The 23741-nt window shown below is 39.3% G+C and overlaps 1 protein-coding gene across 2 annotated transcripts in view; it reads left to right on the forward strand.

Annotated features, from left to right (window-relative positions):
* Positions 1–23741, forward strand: part of ITGA8 (integrin subunit alpha 8) — a 191783-nt gene that overhangs the window by 40223 nt on the left and 127819 nt on the right. Inside the window, exons 7-10 of one of the 2 annotated variants that reach the window (XM_028114140.1) lie at positions 6636–6761; positions 7865–7909; positions 13646–13689; positions 22213–22269. In XM_028114140.1, coding sequence (XP_027969941.1) covers positions 6636–6761; positions 7865–7909; positions 13646–13689; positions 22213–22269 — 272 coding nt within the window. The remainder of the gene's footprint in view (positions 1–6635; positions 6762–7864; positions 7910–13645; positions 13690–22212; positions 22270–23741) is intronic. The other variant, XM_028114141.1, reaches the window with a different exon arrangement.

Genomic DNA, 23741 nt, shown 5'->3' on the forward strand with positions numbered 1-23741 from the left:
TTATTACATTCATTTTATATCCATGTTCATGGTTTCCCAAATAATTGAGCTATCATTTCCCATTGTATATTGTTATATAAATGATATTTTAAAATACTGTTGCAACTTAATTCATTTATTCACCACGTGTTTATTGAGGCTACGCCAGGCATTGTGCTGCTAGATGCTGGGGATACAGTGATGAGTAAAGACAGACATTGTTCCTACCCTCACAATGTTAATACCTGGGGGAAGATGCAGGCATTAATCCAACACTCACCCAAGTACCTGAGACAGTCCTCACGTGGTACTCGCTGTGAAGGAAAGGCATGTCATGATGGAGCCATGAGAGTATAGGAGGCTTCTCCGAGGGTGTTTCTTGCAGCTGTTTTGTCCTGTGAACACTGGCGAACAGGGGACTGAAATACAACCTGTGCTCTGCTTAGGGAGCCCTGAACTAGATGTGGGACAGCATCTGCCCAGACGGGGTGATGCCTTCTAATTCTTAAAAAGGTGTTACATAGGCCAGCAACTTCCCTAATGTCAACTAACTTGGAAGCAAGCAACCCTGAGCTGAGATCTGAACTTTGCTAGGAGGGAACTAGCAAAGAGAGAAGGGACTTTATGGAAAGGTTCTATGACCTGAAGCTGAGCAGTCAGGTGAGAGAGAGGGAAGCCAGGGTGACCAGAGTCAGGAGATGGGGAGGAGCTGCTGTGTGATGTGGAGCAGCCCCCCTGGCCATGGCTTGCAGGCCAAGGTAAGCAGATTTTTCTTTTCCTGAAAACAATAAGAAGTCCCTGGTGGATTGCAGGAGTTTAAATAGATGGCCTTAGCTACAGTAATTAATTGTTGCTTGTCTTGAGAATAATGAGAAACCATTGGAGAGTTTTAAGCATGAGATGCTATGATCAGATCTGTGTTTTGGGGTGAAAAGATCACTCTGGTTGTTATATGGAAACTGGATTGGAGGTTGGCCAAAGTGAAGTATCAGCAAACCAGTCATAAAGTGATAAGTTAGTTATAAGTTTATAAGGTAAACTAGCTATAAGGTTCAGATGAAGATGCTTGCTTCTTAGAGTGGTAATAGTACAGATTGAAAAGGGGGAGAAATTTGAGAGATGATTTGGGGGGGAAATAAACAGCTTATCTAATGGGTTGATATGTGTGGGTGAGGGAAGGGAGGATGCCAAGCATATGTTTCTGACTTTTGCAACTGCATGGTTATAGGTGGGTCTCACCCACTGAGATGGGGAACCCTGGAAGAGAACAGGTTTGGAGTGTATTGTAGAGGGAATATTATGAGTTTGCTCTTGGTTATGTTGAATATGAAAATGTTTGAGATATTCAAGGTTCTTCACATAAGTGTTTAGATGTATGGGCTTTAGCTCAGAGAAGATATCTAGGCTAAAATACAAACTTCCATCACTTGCATCTTGGTGACAATTAAAGCCATGCATGTGGATGGGATGCCTACATAGAGATGACAGAGAATATTCGCTGAATTTTGGCTGTAAAGTTTAGGATAAAGATAGAGTAGACTATGAAAGAGATGAATAGTTGAGTGAAGTTTTTCTTTTAAAATGGAAGACACCTGATCATATTTAAAAGCCAATGGAAGAGTACAAATATTGGGAGTCTGGGAAAGATGGTGGATTAGGAGGACCCTAAGCTCACCTTGTCCCCCAGATACAACTAGATAACACTCACATCAGTGTAAATAGCCCAGAAAACAACCCCAAGACTGGCAGAACAAACTCCACAACTGAATGTAGAGAAGACGTCATATTGAAGAGGGTAGGAAAGGTAAAGATGTGGTAGGGAGCTAACCAGACCCCTGGGGCTGTCCTTGGGAGGGAGGGACACTGCAGGCACAGAGAAGGGAGAGAAATAGACTATCATGTCAGGGATCCCTCAGGGGGATGATGAATCCCTATTACATTGGTTTTGAAAACCAGAGGGGCTGACATTCACAAGTTCGTATAACCAGTGGGACTTAAAACCCCAGCATAAACATGCCATCTGCAGGAACCAGCATGGCATTGCCAATACTTACTACCTAACTTGCTAACACCATTTGCACTTCAGTCGATCTGTCCCCCTCCAGTCAGACCAGCTTTAGTCCCAGTTGCTGCAGGTCCCCTCCCATAGATCAGCAAAAAACTTGCTGACACCTTGCCTCCTGCCCCTATGCACTTTGAGGATCCACCCCTTTAACACTCTTGGCCAGAAGACATCTAAAGTGGTGTTATACACACACAATGAATCATGGAACACTGCATCAAAAACTAATGATGTACTGTGTGGTGATTAATATAACATAATAAAAATAAAACAAAAATAAACAAAAAATAAAGTGGTGCAACAAGTCTGGTAGTGTGCAAACAGACCTGACATGGGCCAGCACTACTCCACAGTGACTCCTGGCCTGAGGAGAGGGAAAGATAACCACACACACCTGTCATACTGTGGCCCAGCAGTGGGCTGGGGACAGTCAGTGGTTCTGAGTGCAGGACCTGCCCACCAATGAAAGTTTCTCAGGCAACAACATGGGGAAAGTTCAGTGATACTGCATCTCTGGCAAATGCCTGGTCTGACTCAACTCAAGCTCAAGGCAGCCCCAGACTGGACCGCTAACAGCACAGGGACCAAACCCTACCCACAACAGGCAAAGAGAGCCACTGCAGATGCCTGGACTGAAGAAAAAGTAGCTCAGCCACAGCAGCAGGGCACATACAACACACATAGGAGACACTTTGAAGTGCCAGGTTCTCATGAACTGGTGACACCACACTGTAGAGGACCTCTTCTTCATAAGGCCACTACTTTCAAGAGCAGGAGATGTAGCTGACTTTCCTAATACACAGAAACGGACACAGAGAGTTGGACAAAATAAGGAGACGGAGGATTATGTCCCAAATGAAAGAATCGGACAAAAATCACAGCAAATGATCTAAGCAAAATGGAGATAAATAATATGCCCAATAGAGAATTTAAAGTAGTAATCATAAAGATACTCATGGAACTTGAGAAAAGAGTGGAGGACATCAATGACCCTTATCAAAAAGATAGAAAACATAAAAAAGAACCAATCAGAGATGAAGAACTCAATAAATGACATTAAAAATACATGAGATGAAATAAATAATAGACTAGAGGAAGCAGAAGAACAGATCAGTGACCTGGAGGATAAAGTAATGGAAAGCAACCAAGCTGAACAGGTGAGGGAAAAAAATAATGCAAAATGAAAAGACTTAAGGAATTCAGTAATACCATCAAGCATAGTGATTTTCACATTATAGGGATCCCAGAAGAAGAGAGAAAAGGGGGCAGAAAATTTATTTGAAGAAATAATAGCTGAAAACCTTCCAAATCTGGGGAAGGAAACATAAATACAGATCCAGGAGGTACAGGGAGTCCCCAATAAAATCAATCGAAGGAGGTGCACATAAATACACATAAGTAATTAAAATGGCAAAAATAGCATATCAACAGGATTTATTCACAGAACTAGGACAAATAATTCTAAAATTTGTACAGAACCACAAAAGACCCTGGTTAGCCAAAGCAATCTTCAAAGAGAAAAGCAAAGTGGAGGTATCACAATTCCAGATTTCAAGTTATACTACAAAGCTAATAGAAATCAAAACAGTATGGTACTGGCACAAAAATAGACACATAGGCCAATGGAACAGAATAGAGAGCCCAGAAATAAACCCATGGTTGTATACTCAATTAATGTTCAACAAAGGAGGTAAGAATATCCAATGAGAAAAAGTCAGTCTCTTCAACAAATGATATTGAGAAAACTGAACGATTACATGCCAAAGAATGAAATCGGAGCACTTTCTGACACCATACACAAAAATAAACTCAAAATGGATCACAGACCTAAATGTGAGACCAGAAACCATAAAAATCCTAGAAGAGAGCATAGGCAGTCATTTCTCTGACATCAGCCTTAGCAACATTTTCTAGGTATGTCTCCTGAGGCAAGGGAAACAAAAGCAAAAATAAACTACTGGGATTATTTCAAAATAAAAATCTTCTGCACAGCAAAGGAAGCAATCAACAAAACTGAAAAACAACCTACTGAATGGGAGAAGATATTTGCAAATGATATACCCAATAAAAAATTAGTATCCAAAATATATAAAGAACTTCTACAACTCAATACCAAAAAATAAATAATCTAATTAAAAATGGTCAGAAAACTTGAACAGACGTTTCTCCAAAGAAGACAAACAGGTGGCCAACAGACACATGAAAAGATGCTCAGTGTCACTAATCATCAGGGAAATGCAAATCAAAACCACAATGAGATATCACCTCACACCTATCAGAATGGCTAAAATCAAAACACAAGAAACAACAAATGTTGGCAAGGACGTGGAGAAAAAGGAACCCTTGTGCACTGTTGGTTCCCACCATGCAAACTGGTGCAGCCACTGTGGAGGCTTCCTCTGAAAATTAAAAAATAGAATTACCATATGACCCCATAATTTCACTACTGGATATTAACCCAAAGAATACAAAAACACTAAATCAAAAAGATATATGCACCCCTATGTTTATTTCAGCATTCTTTACAATAGCCTAATTATGGAAGCAGTCCAGCTGTCCATCAATAGATGAATGGATAAAGAAGAAGTGGTATAGAAACAATGATGGAATATTACTCAGCCATAAAAAAGAATGAAATCTTGCCATTTGCAACTGCATGGATGGATCCAGAGGGTTTATTACTAAGTGAAATAAGTCAGTAAGAGAAAGACAAATTCCATGATTTCACTCATATGTGTAATTTAAGAAACAAAACAAATGAACAAATTTAAAAAAGAGAAAAACCAAAACACAGACTCTTAACTATAGAGAACAAACTGATGGTTACCAGAGGGGAGAATGGGGAACAGGGGATGAGTGAAATATATGAAGGGGATTAAGAGTACACTTATTTTGACAAGCACTGAGTAATGAATAGAATTACTGAATCACTGTATTGTATGCCTGAAACTAATATAACACTGCATCTCAACTATACGGGAATTAAAATAAAAAATAAAATAATAAAAAACTACAAATGTTTTTTTAAAAGCCAATGGAAGAGATCTGGGAGATGGGTTTATGATAAAATTGTATGTGAAATTACTATTAAGCTTAATTCATACATGTACAATTATGAACATCAAATAATTAACATTTCAGTCTTAAAAATTATTTTGCAAATTGAAAAACTATATTTTATGTAGCAGATGGTTATAAAGTAAAAATTATGTGTGTTTAAAAAGACTTCTTCTAGTTCACTTGACTAGATAATCTAATTCACTGGATTAGATCATTCTTTCCTTAAGTTAAAATGTCGGACAGTGATAATTTGCTGAAAAGTAGCCATACCAAGGAGATTTAGAAGCATTGTCTGTGATAGGTAACGTAAAATTTTATTTAGGCTTAAGATTATAATGTTTATTGAAGCAGCTAAAGAAAACAAAGGCAGTGTGTGAGGGGGAGGTGGGAAGGGGGTATTTAGCTTTAAACCAGAGAAAATTGGCAAATTTTGTAGACATTGTTCACAATCATTTCAGGCACAGTCACTGGGAAATATTTATGGCCAGATTTGATAGTTTTATTCCTTTTGGACTTCAAACAGAAAGATTGTGTGAATTATCAGTAAATTCCCAAAGAATAATTTGGCTTTAAAACTAAAATTAATATTAAATGTTAGTTTCTTGAAGTCATTTCTCCAATTTTCTCACAAGAAGCATGAGATCACACTTGTCCCTTAGATGTCCATTATAAATATAGGAATGCATGGAAATTGTGGTGGAAAATTGCTGGCCATCTTTTGGATATTTGACCACCCCAATATGATCATATTTCAAGACTTTTAATAGTGACTTTATTTGGGAGATATTAGCCAAAGTTCTTACCATATCATTGTTGGCAGCCATGGATTCCTTTTTTTTTTTTTTTTTTGCTAAGATTCTGGATCTCACTGGACCTCACAGCCTCCCATTGTCATAATTTTATGCTCTCCGTATACATTTTAGCATAAAAAAATAAAGAGCTCAAATGTTATGTAATTCCCTCCCTTAACATAACTGATAGATTTCATAATCTATTAAGTGTTTTAGATTTAATCTGTATTTTGTGAGAACACAAAATGTCTTCTTAGAATGCCAAAGGAGACCTTGGTTGTAATGCCAAATATCTTAAAAGTGAAACCACATGACCGGAGAGAAAGCACTCATGCTCTCTGGGCCTCAGTTTCCCCACTTATAAGAAGTTATGCTTTGGTTAGATGATCTCAAAATTAGATGATGTTTCTTCTAGTCACGATGTTCCAGATTAAAAATTTAATTCATAAATTTTGCCAACAGGTGTCTTTACACAGATATTTTTCTCATTTGGAGATGGAGGGAGTATGTATTGTGAAGGCATTGGGAAGACAGATAAAATTATGTAGTTCATCTTTGGTTCTTCTGTCAGAATGGAAAGTTCTATCCAGCTGTAGCCAGTTTTACCTTGCAATTTGGCATGTGGGAAAATTCATCATCAAAAATGCAAGCAATTCCATGATTATTTTCAGGAGAGTATATGTTATTCACAGGGCCTGTCTCTTGCATTCATTCAGCTAATGTATTAATTTGTTTGAACACAGGTCAGGTGATCACTGCCAGTATTGCAGATATCATTGCAAATTACTCATTCAAGGATATTCTAAGGAAATTGGCTCGAGAAAAACAGACAGACGTGGCTCCAGCTTCCTATGATGATAGTTACCTTGGTGAGAATCATTGCTCAACACATTTGTTGTTTCTCAAAAGGCAAACATATTAAATGTAGATGCAAATTTTATTCCTCACTTATCTGATATTATTCTGCAACTTATGCAAATTTTCTTTCCTTATTAGCTTAGAATGGACTTTCTTTTGCTGAGCCATATTATGTCTTTTCTTTAGGTTCAGCCTATTTTCTAGGTTCCATAACAGAATCTTTCTTCAAATTCAACAACCATTTTTTTTATTTTAAAAATTTCAATAAATTAGACTAGGTGGATACTTCCTTCACACAATAAAACATTGGCCTCAGCCCCAAAGTCAATATCTTATTTAGTGGGGGATTTTGATGGTTACTTTTGTGTTTCAATTTAGGTGGTAGTATGCAGTTATGCAATCAAACACTAACCATCATAGTGTCTTGCGCATAAAATATTTTGCCAATTGTAGATAGTATAAATTAGTGGGGCTGCCCAACACTGTAGGGGCAACATGCTAGTGGTCCTTTCCAGTTTTTAGAGCAACAACAAAAGACCTTTAAACAGTTGCTAGAATATTGTCAAAATGTATTACATGCAAACCATGTCATTGTACCTCTGTTGCTTCCCACTTTTGGTATCCTATTGGCATTTTGATTGCTTAATAAATTAAGCAAAATGTAGTTATATTTTTCACCTCACCTCACTTTAGAGGTAAGTGAAATTTGTGGAAAACCATCCTTAAAGAAATTAGGAAGGAGACCTTCTTGATGATCAGAAATAGCCAAACCTGAGCACAAAAGATACCTTTCAGAGTATCGTGTCTGATCCTGATGAATTAACAACCTTAAAATGCAGTGGCCACCATTTACACTTTAAGGTGGATTATGAAGCATCCCTCAGAATCTGATTGTGCTGCCATTCTCAGAAGAAGCAGATCTATTATGCATTCAGGATTTAGTACAGAAATTGGCTTCACTAATTTTTCCCTCTACAGAACCCTAAACTTTTATGTTGCAATATTTGTCGAGATTTCTGAGCAAAGCAGTACTATGGTAATTCTTTCATTTTTCTAGACATAGCTCATTTGTAAAGCCTTCAAGCATGATTGGTTTTTCTTTTCTTTAACACAGGATATTCAGTTGCTGCTGGGGAATTTACTGGAGACTCTGAGCAAGGTGAGAGACATTATTGAATATAAGTCATTTATAAAGCCCGGGAAAGATAAGGTTAGGTTACCCTTTAAAAAGCCCCTTTATAAATGTAATTTTTGTCGCTACACAAAATGTATAAAAGTGGAATCCCAGAATGTATATGATAATAATCTATAGAAAAACAAGCAATATACACTTCAGCACAGCTTTATCAGTCTCAAAAAATTCCATAAGACTAAATATCAATTTTTATAAAATCTAGTTAAGCAATAAAAAACAAGTCCAGTAATCCCATGTTATGAATTTAAAAAAATAAGGTGATTAAATGGCCTACACAAAAGCCATGCTGTTAATGACAGATCAAATTTGAAAAATCAACATCCCCCATCTTTACTTTAATTTCTGGGATCTCATATTGGACATGTCCATACTCAACTCTCCACCAGACTCCAACCCAACATCTCCACGTTATTTCCTTTTCCCCTTCGGACATGCTCAAGCCCAAAATAATGGAATGAATTAACCCCTATTCTCATATATGCCCCTCACCTCTGTTCTCTATATCCTGTGAAGGCTGTCATCCCTGGTTTTAATCTACTGATTCTGCAGCCACTCTAATTTCCAGTGGTCAAATGCTACTTTTTTTTTTTAAGTATAATTCAAATGTCATCTCCTCCAGAAATCCGTCTTTTACTTCCTTCTGTAAACTCCTATCTCATATCATTTTTCTTTCTCCTAAGGCATTTATCGTTCATTTATTTGTCCAAAATTTTTTGAGCACCTACTCTGTGCCAGACTTTGTATTAAGTGTTGAACACATGGAGGTGAACAGATGATCCTTACTCTCAGAGTTTATGGTCCTAGTGGGACTGACAGGCATTAAATAATGAACACAAAATACCTGATTAAAAATTGTAGTAAGTGCTAGGATAAAGCTCTAAACATAAAACTAATCCAACCCTCATGACCTAATCACCTCCCAGAGGCCCTGCCTCCTAAGACCATCACATTAGGGGTTAGGTTTCAATACTATGAATTTGGGGGGACACAAACATTCATCCCAAAACAATACCCATCATATACAAGACTGGTATTGTTTGTTGAATGACTCAATCATCAATCAATATTTTCTTCTTGTTTCATATGAACCTTAACTACTTTTTACTAATGTGTTTTAATGAATTCACAAAGAATTAAGAGTAAATGAAATGTGGCCATCCCTAGAAATCATCAGAGCTCTTTTAACTGTTTCATGTCAACAAGACCTACAAAGCAGAAATTCACAGAGCATAAAACACTCTTTATGCAGTGAAGCAAGGGTTGAAAGCAGGGTTGGTTTTTTTGTTTTGTTTTTTGTTAAAAGAACATTTTTCTTTTAAACATAAGCTAATTTTTAAAGGCCCTATCCTTCCATTTTTTCTTCAAGATATTAAAAGACAATCTATTGTGGTAGTTAAAAGCATGGACTTTGGAGCTAGACCACTTGAGTTTCAACCCTGACTTTGCCACTTACCAGCTCTGTGACCTAGTTACCTGAATCTCAGTGCCTTCATTTCTTAATTTCTAAAAGAGAGATGGTGGTGATGATGAAGGTGATGATGATGATAATGGTAATGGTAATGATGGTGATGATGATGACGGTGATGACGACAACAATGAAGATGATAGTATTATCTATATCATAGGATTCTTATGAGGATTAAATAAGCTATTCCTATATGTTCATTAAACAGTAGAATAATCCCTGATACATAACAAGTACTATTTAAATATTAGCTATAAGAAGAAAGAACTCTTGGGTTAGGGACCATCAGAGATAAAATTGAATTCCTAGTACCCTAGAAGAGTCAAATCTTATAATCACTCAGTGATTTAGCAAAGGAAACTGTAAAATATGCCAAATGATTTTAAACATGACATTAAACTCTTGGAAAGTTCCCCCACCCAGTACAGCATTTAGTCCTGACCCAAGGAAATTAAGAGGGATGCATGACAGCGTATCACAGAGAAAGATGGTAGAAGATCATTGTGATTTTCCGTCAGATCACAGAAATGACTAGATGGATCCAAGTTTTAAATGATTTGTAGATATGTAAAGGCACTATCAGAGATCATGATCCATTTATCAGACCACACCAAGCCATGACTACCCATGTTCACTACTTACATAACTAGACTGGAAAGAATTGGAATTCTATGAAAAACAGTGAGTGACTTGATGTCCTCTAGATGAGCGGTCCTTAATATGGGATCCTTGGACTCTGGATGGTACATGGGTGGACTTCACAGGATTTGCACCCCTAGAAATCATATGCAAGGTTTTGCATGTAGGTGAACTTTTCCAGTGAGAGGATCCATAACTTCCATCTACTTCCCAAGTGTGCTTATGATTCAAAAAGATTAAAATATTTTGTTCTTGTTTTAGAGTCTGATGTGGTGAGCCAAAAACCAAGAAAGTGATCTGGCCAATCCTAGGGAATATGAATGCCTGCTTTTTAGAGGTTAAACAGTGGAAATATTATAAAGCATGTGGCACGCTCTGTAGTGGGTAGAAGACATTCGATAGACACTAGCCTCCTTTCTGCTTCTCTTGATGGTCAGGTCATGTATTTCGAGGCCAGTTTTTCCTCCATGTATTATTGATATTGAGAGAAGGTTTACCACGAGGTACTGAAATGGATCTAAGAAAAGTCACTTATTTTCCCTTCCAACAATATTTTTATAGTTAAGTGACAGTTCTAACTTACCTTAAACTCCAATTTCCCCATCTTGATCATTTGTAAATAATTATGAACATTTTTAACCAGCATTTACTTTTAATAACTCCTAGTGTTGTGACCATATAAGGCTGCAGACTCCAAAGTTACTGAGTGTGATGGTTGTTGTCTTTTAAATGAAATTCTGAATGTTTGTGGAATGCTTAGTAGTGGTCGTCATGTATTTCAAATGGGATAGTCAGTCTTTTCTGGTTGATAGGCCTGATTCTGGAATCAGTCAACTCCATTATATCGGATGGTGGTTTGTGGTTACATGCCAATTTAATTCATACCAAGTAAAGATTACTGAAAACTGAGCAGTGTGCTACCAGTTCAGCCACCTTTCCTAGAAATCTGTCCAGATAGCTTAGTTTTTCTGAGCCTGGTTGTATTCTTCAAGGACATGCTTCACCTTCTCTCCCATTGCTGAAGTTGAGCAGTCCATGCTCCCTTGTAAAGTTAACTTTCCACTTTAAACTAGGCTTCATTCCCTCTCATGACTCAAAGAAGGGACTCCAGCCATTCCTAATTCTCTATCTCATATCATCAGTTTTTTTAATCATCCCCATGAATATACAAGCATACTGTTATTTCTCACATCTTAAAAAGAAAATCTCTTAACTCCACTTCCCCTTCCAGCAAGCACCTGTATTCTCTGCTTCAAGAGCGGTCACTCTTCTCTGCCTGTATCTCTGTCTTCCAGTTCCACTGTCCCCCTCCTCTTAAACTCACTGCTCAGCTGAAACAGCTTGTGTCAAGCAAACCAGAGGCCTCATGCAACTCATCTTCCTTAACTATCGGGAGCATCTGACAGAGTTCATCATTCCCTCCTCATTTCTTCACTCGACTACCCAGACACTTGCGGCTCCTTCTCCATCTCTTTTATTGATTCCTCTTTAATTTCTCTCATCTCACTGAAGTGTCCCAGGGTTAAATATTTGGGCTGTTTATTTCCTCTTTGAGTTTTGGTACTCTCATCCAGTCTCACTTATTTTTCCAGCTTATGCTGAATTCCAGGCTCATGGTACTTCTCCAGATTACACTGAATTCTAGGTTCAGGGATACATGTTCTAAGATCTAGAACCTCAAACTCAATACTGAACATCTCTATTTGAATAGCTGTCTCAGGCTTACTGTGCTCATGAGCAAACTCCTAACCTTCCCCCTGAAACGTGGCCTACCCTCCATCAGCTTCATCTCAGTAAGTGACAATGCCATCCTCCCAGTTGCTCAAGCCAAATACCTTGGAAGTCAGCCTTGGACTGTACTCTTTCGCTCACACCCCATCCATATCCAATTCATGAGTAAATCCTGCTGACTAAACTCTCAAAGTATGACCAGAATCTGACCACTTCTCACTTCCAGCACAGCTTCTACTTTATTGCAGTAGACTCTTACCAGGTCTCTCTGCATTTACCCTTGTCCCCCTGTAGTCTGCTCTAAATCCAGTAGCTAAAGTGGTCCTTTAGAAACAGAAGTCAGATTGTGTAACTTCTTTGATCCAGTGATTTTTCAACTCGTTCAGTCTGAAATTCAAGTCCTCACAATGACCTGAGACTCCATTCATGAGGCTACTAGTTACTTTGACCTCTCTCCTACCCCTTTACTCCTCACTCCCTCTTCTCCAGCTACCATGGTCTCTTTACTATTCTTTGAATACTCCAGACACACTTCTACCTCAGGACCTTTGCACTTGCCATTCTTTCTGACTAAAACATACTTTTCCCACTTCTCCATAATATTTACAGCCTACTTTCTTCAGTCTTTGCTCCAATGTCACTTTCTTGCCATGTCCTTTCCTGCTAATTGTGCCCTAAGAAGTCATACGTCCTTCCCCACCCCACCTCTAGCGCTCCCTGTACCATTTTACTGTTTGTTTTTTCTCACTCACTACACTTATCCCCTTCAAATATGCCATTTCATTGACTGTGCTTTTTAAATTGACTGTCTCTTCCAGCCAGAGTATAAGTTCTGTGAAAGCAGGGAATTTTGTCCATTTTGCTCACTACTGTATACTCCATTTGCCTATAAATATTTGTTGACTGAATGAATGGATTTACTACTGAGAAGTCCAACATCTAACCCCAAATGAATCTTCTTTGATTATTAATGCTAAGATCATGATCACCCACCTCTGCTAGAACACAGCACACCAGATGTAGTTGATGCTAGAACTCGTGCTGTACCTTTCAGGGCAGGATGAGGGGACGGGAAATTTAAGTGGAAGGGGATTCTCTTCCAGGCCCTTCCTATTTAAATTAAACTAAATCTTTAACCCCAATGAATCAAAGGTTGGTTTAGATTTATAGAAACAAGAACTGAAAGATTTTTGATAATTAGCAATTCCAACTCCCACCAATTGCAGGTAACTGGAAAAATGAGGTTAAATGACACATCCCAGGTATATGGCAGGCCCAAGAATAACACCATAACAATCTAGAGCCAGATCATAGTGCAATGAGTTATATGGACCCTTTCCCCCAGATTTGCCTCTTCTGTTTCTATTAGTGAAGCTTCCCTTCTGGGGGACCCTTAGCTACCAGGTCACCTGCTAATTCTGCTACCAGCAAACATTTCCAAGGGGGCCAGACTCATGTCATTTATGATGGCTTTTCTTTAGGTAACCAGAATTGTTTTAACACGTTCGTGTGACAGAAGCTATACTTTTTACACTAATACAAAATGTCACCACAGTGAAAGCTAGAGAAACCAGAGTAAGAGGTTTAACCTACAAATCACACACAGAGCTGAGAAGCCAGGCTTATGCTATGCAGGCAAAAACACATGGAGACCAGTGATGAAGACTGGTAAATCTCACAGTACAACTTTTGTTCTGTATTCCATAGTCTGTAGCAGAAGCAAAAGCAAACACAAAGCCATGACTTCACACTTCCAGCTCTTCACATGGTGGTTACTCATGTCACAAGCACTATCTTTAACTGATGTGTTGGATAACTTTAAAATATATGTAATCCCCCTTCTCAATGACTATTTTTATCCCCAGAACTGGTTGCTGGCATTCCAAGAGGAGCACAGAATTTTGGATATGTGAGTACAAAGAATGCATTGTTGGATATTTTCTTATATATGCAAAGAAATGTTTCATTGCATTCAACTTTTAAATGGTTTAAAATGCCTTTTAATAGTGAGCTCCTATCGATCCATGCTTGTATGCTTGTTTGCTTACTAAAAAAGGAAGGAAAACAAGCGAAGCTAGATTTTTTTTTCTGATCTATGTACAGTGTGCAAAATGAAGATGCAGGGCCCTTTGTCCAAAATTAAGAATTTCAGGATCGCAACAGCTGGGCATTAAACCAAGGGTGGGGTCTGACTGAACGTGGGGACCAGTGTGATGGCGCAGGTCACGCCCATGAAGCCAGCACGATTCTTGTGCTTCATCCAGGAATAATTGCAGAGAATACTGTTGCTGATGTGCTCAGCATTTTAATATGCCTCATATGGTAGAAATGAGAAAATCAATTGTTATTACACTAGTGTATTTGTTTCCTGAGACTGCCACCACATTACCATAAACTGGGTGGCTTAAAACAATATAAAATTGGGGGGCGGAGCAAGATGGCGGAGGAGTAGGAGACCGAGATTTCGTCTGGTCTCAGGAATTCAGCTGAATAGGGATCAAACCATTCTGAACACCTACGAACTCAACAGGAGATCGAAGAGGAGAGTAGCAACAGCTCTCTGAACAGAGAAGCGACCACTTTCTGGAAGGTAGGACGTGCGGAGAAGTGAATCCGAGGCGATATTCGGGAGGATAGACGGCGGGGGAGGGGGCCTCCGTCGGCCGCTTCTGGCAAGTGCTAGAGCCGCGGAGCACAAAATCGGACCTTTTAGAAGCCGGCTCCGCTGAGGGACGTCGCTCCAGTGGCTCAGCGGGGGGTGGAACCCTCGCGGGACAGTGTGGTCTCAGGACCCTTGGGGTCACAGAAAGACCGGGGGTGCCTGAGTGCGGCAGAGCTCCCAGGGATCGGAGCGGGGAAGCCGGCTGCAGAGACGGAGCCGAGGCGCGGGCTCTCAGCTCGGGGTTGCCATAAACTGTGATCCGCGGCCCAGTCGGGCCACTGCTCCTCCAGCAGGGACCCAACAAGCGGCAGAGCCGGGGAGACTCCCCTCCCTCCCCCGGGAGGAGCGGTGCGGGAGCGCACCGCAGGGATCTGCTGGGTTTGGAGACTCCACACGGGGTCAGGTGCCAGAGATAGAAACGCTCGGTCACAGGCCGGGTGAGCACGGAGTGCGGCCGGAGACCGGGGACACGGGAGTGACTGCTTTTCTCTGGGGGCGCACTGAGGAGTGGGGCCCCGAGTTCTCAGCTCCTCCGGGTGGAGATTGGGAGGACACCATTTTCACCCTGGTCCTCCAAAGCTGTACCGAGAGCTTGCAGGGAACAAAAGCTCCTGAGAGCAAACCGGAGCAGCTTGCTTAGCCCAGACCGACAAGAGCGTGGCAATTCAGCCTCCGGCAAAGAAATTTGGAAACCACAGCAACAGGCCCCTCCCCCAGAAGATCAGCACGAACAGCCAGCAAGCCAAGACCAACTTTACCGATCAAGGAGAATAGGAGAAATCCAGCGCTAGGGGAATACTGCACATAGAACTCATGGCTTTATTTTACCATGATTCATTAGTTCATTAAAGTTAATTTTTTTAACTGTTTTTTTTAATTTTTCTTTTTCCCCTTTTCAACCAACATCTTATCAATCCCTTTTTTAAAAAAAAAATTTTTTTATTTTCCATTTTTAGAGTCATATTTTATCCCTTCATAGTAGTTACCCTTATTTTTGGCATATATATATAAGTTGTTCTCTCTTTAAAATTTTGAGATACAGTTTCTTCTAACAGATCAAAATATACCCTAAATCACTAGTGTATGGCTTTGTTCTACTCTCCTGCCTGATCACATTCTCTCCCTTTTTTCTTTTTTTTTTTTTACATCTTCTTTCTTTTTTCAAACAACTTCTCTTATCAATTCCTTTTATAAAATCTTTTATAATTTTCATCTTTACAGTCATCTTCCATCCCTTCATTTGTACATATATGTCTTTCTTCCTTTAAAATTTTAGGAGGCACTTTTTCCTAACAGACCAAAATACCCGCAAAATCTAGTGTGTGGCACTGATCCATGCACTAGCCTGATCATATTTGATCATATTCTGCTTTTTTTGTATTGTTCTGTTTTTGTTTTTATCTTTTATCTTTTTTTCTTCTTTTCTTTTTTCTTTCTTTCCCTTTCTTTTCCCCTGGTTGCAGGTCTTTTCTGATTTGTATACAGTATATTTGCTGGGGACGTTGTTAACCTGTTAGCATTTTGTTCTCTCATTCATCTATTCTCCTCTGGACAAAATGACAAGACGAAAAAAATCACCTCAGCAAAAAGAACAAGAGGTAGTACCGTCAGCCAGGGACCTACTCAATATGGACATTAGTATGATGTCGGACCTAGAGTTCAGAACCATGACTTTAAAGATACTAGCTGGGCTTGAAAAAAGCGTGGAAGTTATTAGAGAAACCCTTTCTGGAGAAATAAAAGAACTAAAATCTAAACAAGTCGAAATCAAAAAGGCTATTGATGAGGTGCAATCAAAAATGGGGGCACTAACTGCTAGGATAAATGAGGCAGAAGAGAGAATCAGTGATATAGAAGACCAAATGATGGAAAATAAAGAGGCTGAGAAAAAGAGAGATAAACAACTACAGGATCATGAGGGCAGAATTCGAGAGATAAGTGATACGGTAAGACGAAACAACATTAGAATAATTGGGATCCCGAAAGAATAAGAAAGAGAGAGAGGGGCAGAAGGTATATTGGAGCAAATAATAGCAGAGAACTTCCCTAATGTGAGGAAGGAAACAGGCCTCAAAATCCAGGAGGCACAGAGAACCCCTCTCAAAATCAATAATAATAGGTCAACACCCCGACATCTAATAGTAAAACTTACGAGTCTCAGAGACAAAGAGAAAATCCTGAAAGCAGCTCGGGAGAAGAGATATGTAACCTACAATGGTAGAAATATTAGATTGGCAATGGACCTATCCGCAGAGACATGGCAGGCCAGAAAGGACTGACAAGATATCTTCAGAGCACTAAACGAGAAAAATATGCAGCCAAGAATACTATATCCAGCTAGGCTGTCACTGAAAATAGAAGGAGAGATAAAAAGCTTCCAGGACAAACAAAAACTAAAGGAATTTGCAAACACGAAACCAGCCCTCCAAGAAATCTTGAAAGGGGTCCTCTAAGCAAAGAGAGAGCCTAAAAGCAGCACAGATCAGAAAGGAACACAGACAATATACAGTAACAGTCATTGTACAGGCAATACAATGGCACTAAATTCATACTTTTCAATAGTTACCCTAAATGTAAATGGGCTATATGCCCCAATCAAAACACACAGGCTATCATTGGATTAAAAAACAAGACCCATCAATATGCTGTCTGCAAGAGACTCATTTTAGACCCAAAGACACTCCCAGATTGAAAGTGAGGAGGTGGAAAAACATTTACCATGCTAATGGACACCAAAAGAAAGCTGGGGTGGCAATCCTTATATCAGACAAATTACATTTTAAACCAAAGACTATAATAAGAGATGAGGAAGGACACTATAGCCTACTTAAAGGGTCTATCCAACAAGAAGATCTAACAATTGTAAATATCTATGCCCCTAACATGGGAGCAGCCAATTATATAAGGCAATTAATAACAAAAGCGAAGAAACACATTGACAACAATACAATAATAGTGGGGGACTTTAACACCCCTTGACTGAAATGGATAGATCATCTAAGCAAAAGATCAACAAGGAAATATAGACTTTAAATGACACCCTGGACCAAATGGACTTCACAGACATATTCAGAACATTCCATCCCAAAGCAACGGAATACACATTCTTCTCTAGTGCCCATGGAACATTCTCCAGAATTGATCACATCCTAGGTCACAAATCAAGTCTCAACCGGTACCAAAAGGTTGGGATCATTCCCTGCATATTTTCAGACCACAATGCTTTGAAACTAGAACTCAATCACAAGAGGAAAGTCGGAAAGAACTCAAATACATGGAGGCTAAAGAGCATCCTACTAAAGAACGAATGGGTCAACCAGGAAATTAAAGAAGAATTAAAAAAATTCATGGAAACCAATGAAAATGAAAACACAACTGTTCAAAATCTTTGGGATAGAGCAAAGGCAGTCCTGAGAGGAAAGTATATAGCAATACAAGCTTTTCTCAAGAAACAACAAAGGTCTCAAATACACAACCTAACCCTACACCTAAAGGAGCTGGAGAAAGAACAGCAAATAAAGCCTAAACGCAGCAGGAGAAGAGAAATCATAAAGATCAGAGCAGAAATCAATGAACTAGAAACCAAAAGAACAGTAGAACAGATCAACGAAACTAGGAGCTGGTTCTTTGAAAGAATTAACAAGATTGATAAACCCCTGGCCAGACTTATCAAAAAGAAAAGAGAAAGGACCCAAATCAACAAAATCACGAATGAAAGAGGAGAGATCAAAACCAACACCAAAGAAATACAAACAATTATAAGAACATATTATGAGCAACTCTATGCCAGCAAATTAGATAACCTGGAAGAAATGGGTGCATTCCTAGAGATGTATCAACTACCAAAATTGAACCAGGAAGAAATGGAAAACCTGAACCGACCTATAACCACTAATGAAACTGAAGCAGTCATCAAAAATCTCCCAACAAACAGAAGCCCAGGGCCAGATGGCTTCGCAGGGGAATTCTACCAAACATTTCAAGAAGAATTAATACCTATTCTCCTGAAACTGTTCCAAAAAATAGAAATGGAAGGAAAACTTCCAAACTCATTTTATGAGGCCACCCTTATCTTGATCCCAAAACCAGACCAAGACCCCATCAAAAAGGAGAATTACAGACCAATATCCTTGATGAACATGGATGCAAAAATTCTCACCAAAATACTAGCCACTAGGATCCAACAGTACATTAAAAGGATTATTCACCACGACCAAGTGGGATTTATCCCTGGGCTGCAAGGATGGTTCAACATCAGCAAATCAATCAATGTGATACAATACATTAACAAAAGAAAGAACAAGAATCATAGGATCCTCTCAATAGATGCAGAAAAAGCATTTGACAAAGTACAGCATCCTTTCTTGATCAAAACTCTTCAGAGTATAGGAATAGAGGGTACATACCTCAACATCATAAAAGCCATCTATGATAAACCTACAGTGAATATCATTCTCAATGGGGAAAAGCTGAGAGCTTTTCCCCTAAGGTCAGGAACGCGGCAGGGATGTCCACTATCACTGCTGCTATTCAATATAGTATTAGAAGTCCTAGCCACAGCAATCAGACAACAAAAAGAAATCAAAGGCATCCAAATCGGCAAAGAGGAAGTCAAACTCTCACTCTTTGCAGATGATATGATACTTTATGTGGAAAACCCAAAAGACTCCACCCCAAAACTGCTAGAACTCATACAGGAATTCAGTAAAGTAGCAGGCTATAAAATCAATGCACAGAAATCAGTGGCATTCCTATACACCAACAACAAGACAGAAGAGAGACAAATCAAGGAGTCGATCCCATTTACAATGGCACCCAAAACCATAAGATACCTAGGAATAAATTTAACCAAGGAGGCAAAGGATCTGTACTCAGAAAACTATAAAATACTCATGAAAGAAATTGAACAAGACACAAAGAAATGGAAAAACGTTCCATGCTCATGAATTGGAAGAACAAACATTGTGAAGATGTCAATGCTTCCTAGAGCAATCTACACATTCACTGCAACCCCCATCAAAATACCATCCACTTTTTTCAAAGAAATGGAACAAATAATCCTAAAATTTGTATGGAACCAGAAGAGACCCCGAATAGCCAGAGGAATATTGAAAAAGGAAAGCAAAGCTGGCGGCATCACAATTCCGGACTTCCAGCTCTATTACAAAGCTGTCATCATCAAGACAGTATGGTACTGGCACAAAAACAGACACATAGATCAGTGGAACAGAATCGAGAGCCCAGAAATGGACCCTCAACTCTATGGTCAACTCATCTTCGACAAAGCAGGAAAGAATGTCCAGTGGAAAAAAGACAGTCTCTTCAACAAATGGTGTTGGGAAAATTGGACAGCCACATGCAGAAGAATGAAACTGGACCATTTCCTTACACCACACACAAAAAGAGACTCCAACTGGTGGAAAGACCTAAACGTGAGACAGGAGTCCATCAAAATCCTAAAGGAGAACACAGGCAGCAACCTCTTCGACCTCAGCCGCAGCAACTTCTTCCTAGAAACATCGCCAAAGGCAAGGGAAGCAAGGGCAAAAATGAACTATTGGGATTTCATCAAGATAAAAAGCTTTTGCACAGCAAAAGAAACAGTCCACAAAACCAAAAGACAACCGACAGAATGCGAGAAAATATTTGCAAATGACATATCAGATAAAGGGCTAGTATCCAAATCTATAAAGAACTTATCAAACTCAACACCCAAAGAACAAATAATCCAATCAAGAAATGGACAGAAGACATGAACAGACATTTTTCCAAAGAAGACATCCAAATGGCCAACAGACACATGAAAAAGTGCTCAACATCGCTCGGCATCAGGGAAATCCAAATCAAAACCTCCATGAGATACCACCTCACACCCGTCAGAATGGCTAAAATTAACAAGTCAGGAAACGACAGATGTTGGCGGGGATGTGGAGAAAGGGGAACCCTCCTACACTGTTGGTGGGAATGCAAGCTGGTGCAACCACTCTGGAAAACAGTCTGGAGGTTCCTCAAACAGTTGAAAATGGAGCTCCCATACGATCCAGCAATTGCACTACTGGGTATTTACCCCAAAGATACAAATGTAGGGACCCGAAGGGGTACGTGCACCCCAATGTTTATAGCAGCAATGTCCACAATAGCCAAACTGTGGAAAGAGCCAAGATGTCCATCGATAGATGAATGGATAAAGAAGAGGTGGTATATATACACAATGGAATATTATGCAGCCATCAAAAGGAATGAGATCTTGCCATTTGCAATGACGTGGATGGAACTGGAGGGTGTTATGCTGAGTGAAATAAGTCCATCAGAGAAAGACATGTATCATATGACCTCACTGATATGAGGAATTTTTAATCTCAGGAAACAAACTGAGGGTTGCTGGAGTGGTGGGGGGCTGGGAGGATGGGGTGGCTGGGTGATGGACATTGGGTAGGGTATGTGCTATGGTGAGTGCTGTGAATTGTGCAAGACTGTTGAATCACAGATCTGTACTTCTGAAACAAATAATGCAACCATATGTTAAGAAAAAAGAAAAAGAAGAAGATAGCAGGAGGGGAAGAATGAACGGGAGTAAGTCGGAGGGGGAGATGAACCATGAGAGATGATGGACTCTGAAAAACAAACTGAGGGTTATAGAGGGGAGGAGGGTAGGGGGATGGGTTAGCCCGGTGATGGGTATTAAAGAGGGCACATTCTGCATGGAGCACCAGGTGTTATGCACAAACAATGAATCATGGAACACTACATCAAAAACTAATGATGTAATATATGGTGATTAACATAACAATAAAAAAATTTAAAAAAAACGAACAATATAAAATTATTTTCTCATAGTTCAAGAAACCAGAGTCTGAAATCCCAGTGTCAGGCAGTGTGTCGCTTCCTGCAGCACGTCTAGCAGAGGATCTTTCTTATCTATTCCGGCTTCAGGTGGCCCCTGCCTTTTTTTGGTGTGTGTCAGCATGACTCCAGTCTCTGCCTCTGTCCTCAGATGGCTTTCTTCCATCTGGGTCTATGTGTGTCCTCTCCTTTCTGAGGAGAACATCAATCATGGGATATAGGGCCCACCCTAAATCCAGGATGATTTCATTTCAAGTTCCTTAATGTATTTCATCTACAAAGACCTTATTTCCAAATAAGGTCACCTCCTGAAGTTCTGGGCAACATGAACTTTGGAGGGATACTATTCAGACCCGTTATACCGACTTACCACAAAATTAGGAAAAGAAAATCAAGAGACCCTCTGAAAAGAAAAAGTTATATTTTAAATAATGTTTAATTTTTAAAAAGTCTAGTAAATAGTATCTGTAGATTTTAGGCTGGCTGAATAGAATTAAAGGTAATATTTTTGATATGTAGATAACATTTAAAATTTTCAGTTTTGTTTTTTTGCGAAGAGCCATAATCATCAGTTTCTCATAATAATGTAAACACAGAAATGAATTTAGACAAAAACCCTGATTAGATCAATTAACTGGCCATCAGGTTAATGGCTCTCAGCGTTCATTTGAATTCAATTTCTATTTTCCCTTTTCAGATTAGTAAGCATGCATTTTATCTGAAAGTATCACAGACTTAACCATAAATAAAAGTTCAGTTGGAATTTTTTAAAGATCGTTCTTATGGGATTACATTTTTGTTTTACATATAGTTAATAATTAACTACCGTTCCCCAAAATTTAGAAATGACTTAAGTTGTAATTTAAAATGTTTTTTTTTCTCCAATTCTGTCAAATGATGTAACCTATCTAATCTCTATGATTTCAGGTTTCAATCATTAACTCTACAGATATGACTTTTATTCAGAATTTCACTGGCGAACAGGTGAAGACCTTTTAATACCAATCAATGTCACTCAGTACTAAGAGTAAATCGCAATATTCATATCATTTATTCATTCATAAAATAAATGGTCACCGAGTACCTACTATATGTTGGAAACTGTTCTAGGCACTGGGAATATAACCATGCATCAGACAGACAAGATCCCAGCTTTCATGCAGCAGTGTCACTAAGTACTAGGATCTGTTATATTGTAGGCCGGTATATAGTGGGCCTGGTGGTGAGTTCTAAGTATCTGCTTTCCCTCTGAGAAAACACAGGCTTCTCGTAGGCCCTATTGTATCTGTTAGAGTCAGTGGGCCTGTGCTCTGCCTCCCTTCCTCACTGCAACTGGAGCCCTCCACCCATCCCAACATGATGTGGAGGTTGACAGGCTATCTTGTTCTGGTCCCTTCCTCCCAGGGATTAGATATTGTTCCTCCCCCACCATCACTGGCTGAGGTCTTATTATGAATGAGGGAAATGCCTGTCATTCTCCTAACCTAATAAGGCCTGAGGTCATACTTTATCCACCACCCCTGAGTTGTCCAGGGTATTGTGACCTGTTGAAACTTGCCACATTTATTTAAACAATGAATGTGGTATGGCCATCTAAGGGAGCCAGTCATTAATGGAATCAGTTTCTCTGGGCAACCCATATTCTCTCCTAACCAGAAGCCCACACTACTGAACTTCTAGGAAGCCTCACATTTGAATGTGGCCAAGTTACCTCTTGACCTTCTGGATCATGGTTTAGGATCCTTAGATGCTCCATTCTTAGATAGATATGTAGATTTGGAATAATATATCTGTCTAGCAATTTTGATTAATAGAGTTTTCTATTGAACACAGAGCATTTTTTACATCCCCCCCCCCCCCAATTGGGGCTTTGGTCTATCCATTACTCTGCAGTTTTCAACAAAGCATTTAACAATGTCCTTCATGATACTCTTGTGGTAAATGTGGAGAAGTAAGGCCGGGACAATACTGAAGTTGGATGAACTTACAAATTTTGAACTATTCTCAAGTGATGGTAATTAATGGTTTATTGAAAATCTGGCAAGACTTCTCTTTTGTCCAGATTTGTTTCACATTTTTATCATTAGAAGCTTTTTAAACATTATTAAATTTGGCCTTTCTATAACTTCTTGTCCTCAATACCACCTAGTTCTTCAGTCTTTCCCTCAGCATTTAATGCATAAGTGATGAAACTCCTCTGAGTGAAGGCCACACAATGCCACACCAGAAATAAGAATTTCACTGTATGTTTGGAATAGAGAAGAGAGGTGGGAAAACTGAATTATTATTACACAGTTAACTCATGCATTCATTCCCTCTGCAAAGAGCATTTGGTACCTGGCAACTATATCTCAGTCTTCAGAATACTATAATAAAAAAGTCATAGATTGGGTGGATAAAAAACCCAAATGTTTATTTCTCACAGTTCTGGAAGGCTGAGAAGCCCAGGATCAAAA

This window comes from Eumetopias jubatus, unplaced genomic scaffold (assembly GCF_037043125.1).
Source record: "Eumetopias jubatus isolate StellerSeaLion01/CBP00866 unplaced genomic scaffold, mEumJub1_p1.0 scaffold_8, whole genome shotgun sequence".
In the NCBI taxonomy this organism is placed as follows: domain Eukaryota; kingdom Metazoa; phylum Chordata; class Mammalia; order Carnivora; family Otariidae; genus Eumetopias; species Eumetopias jubatus.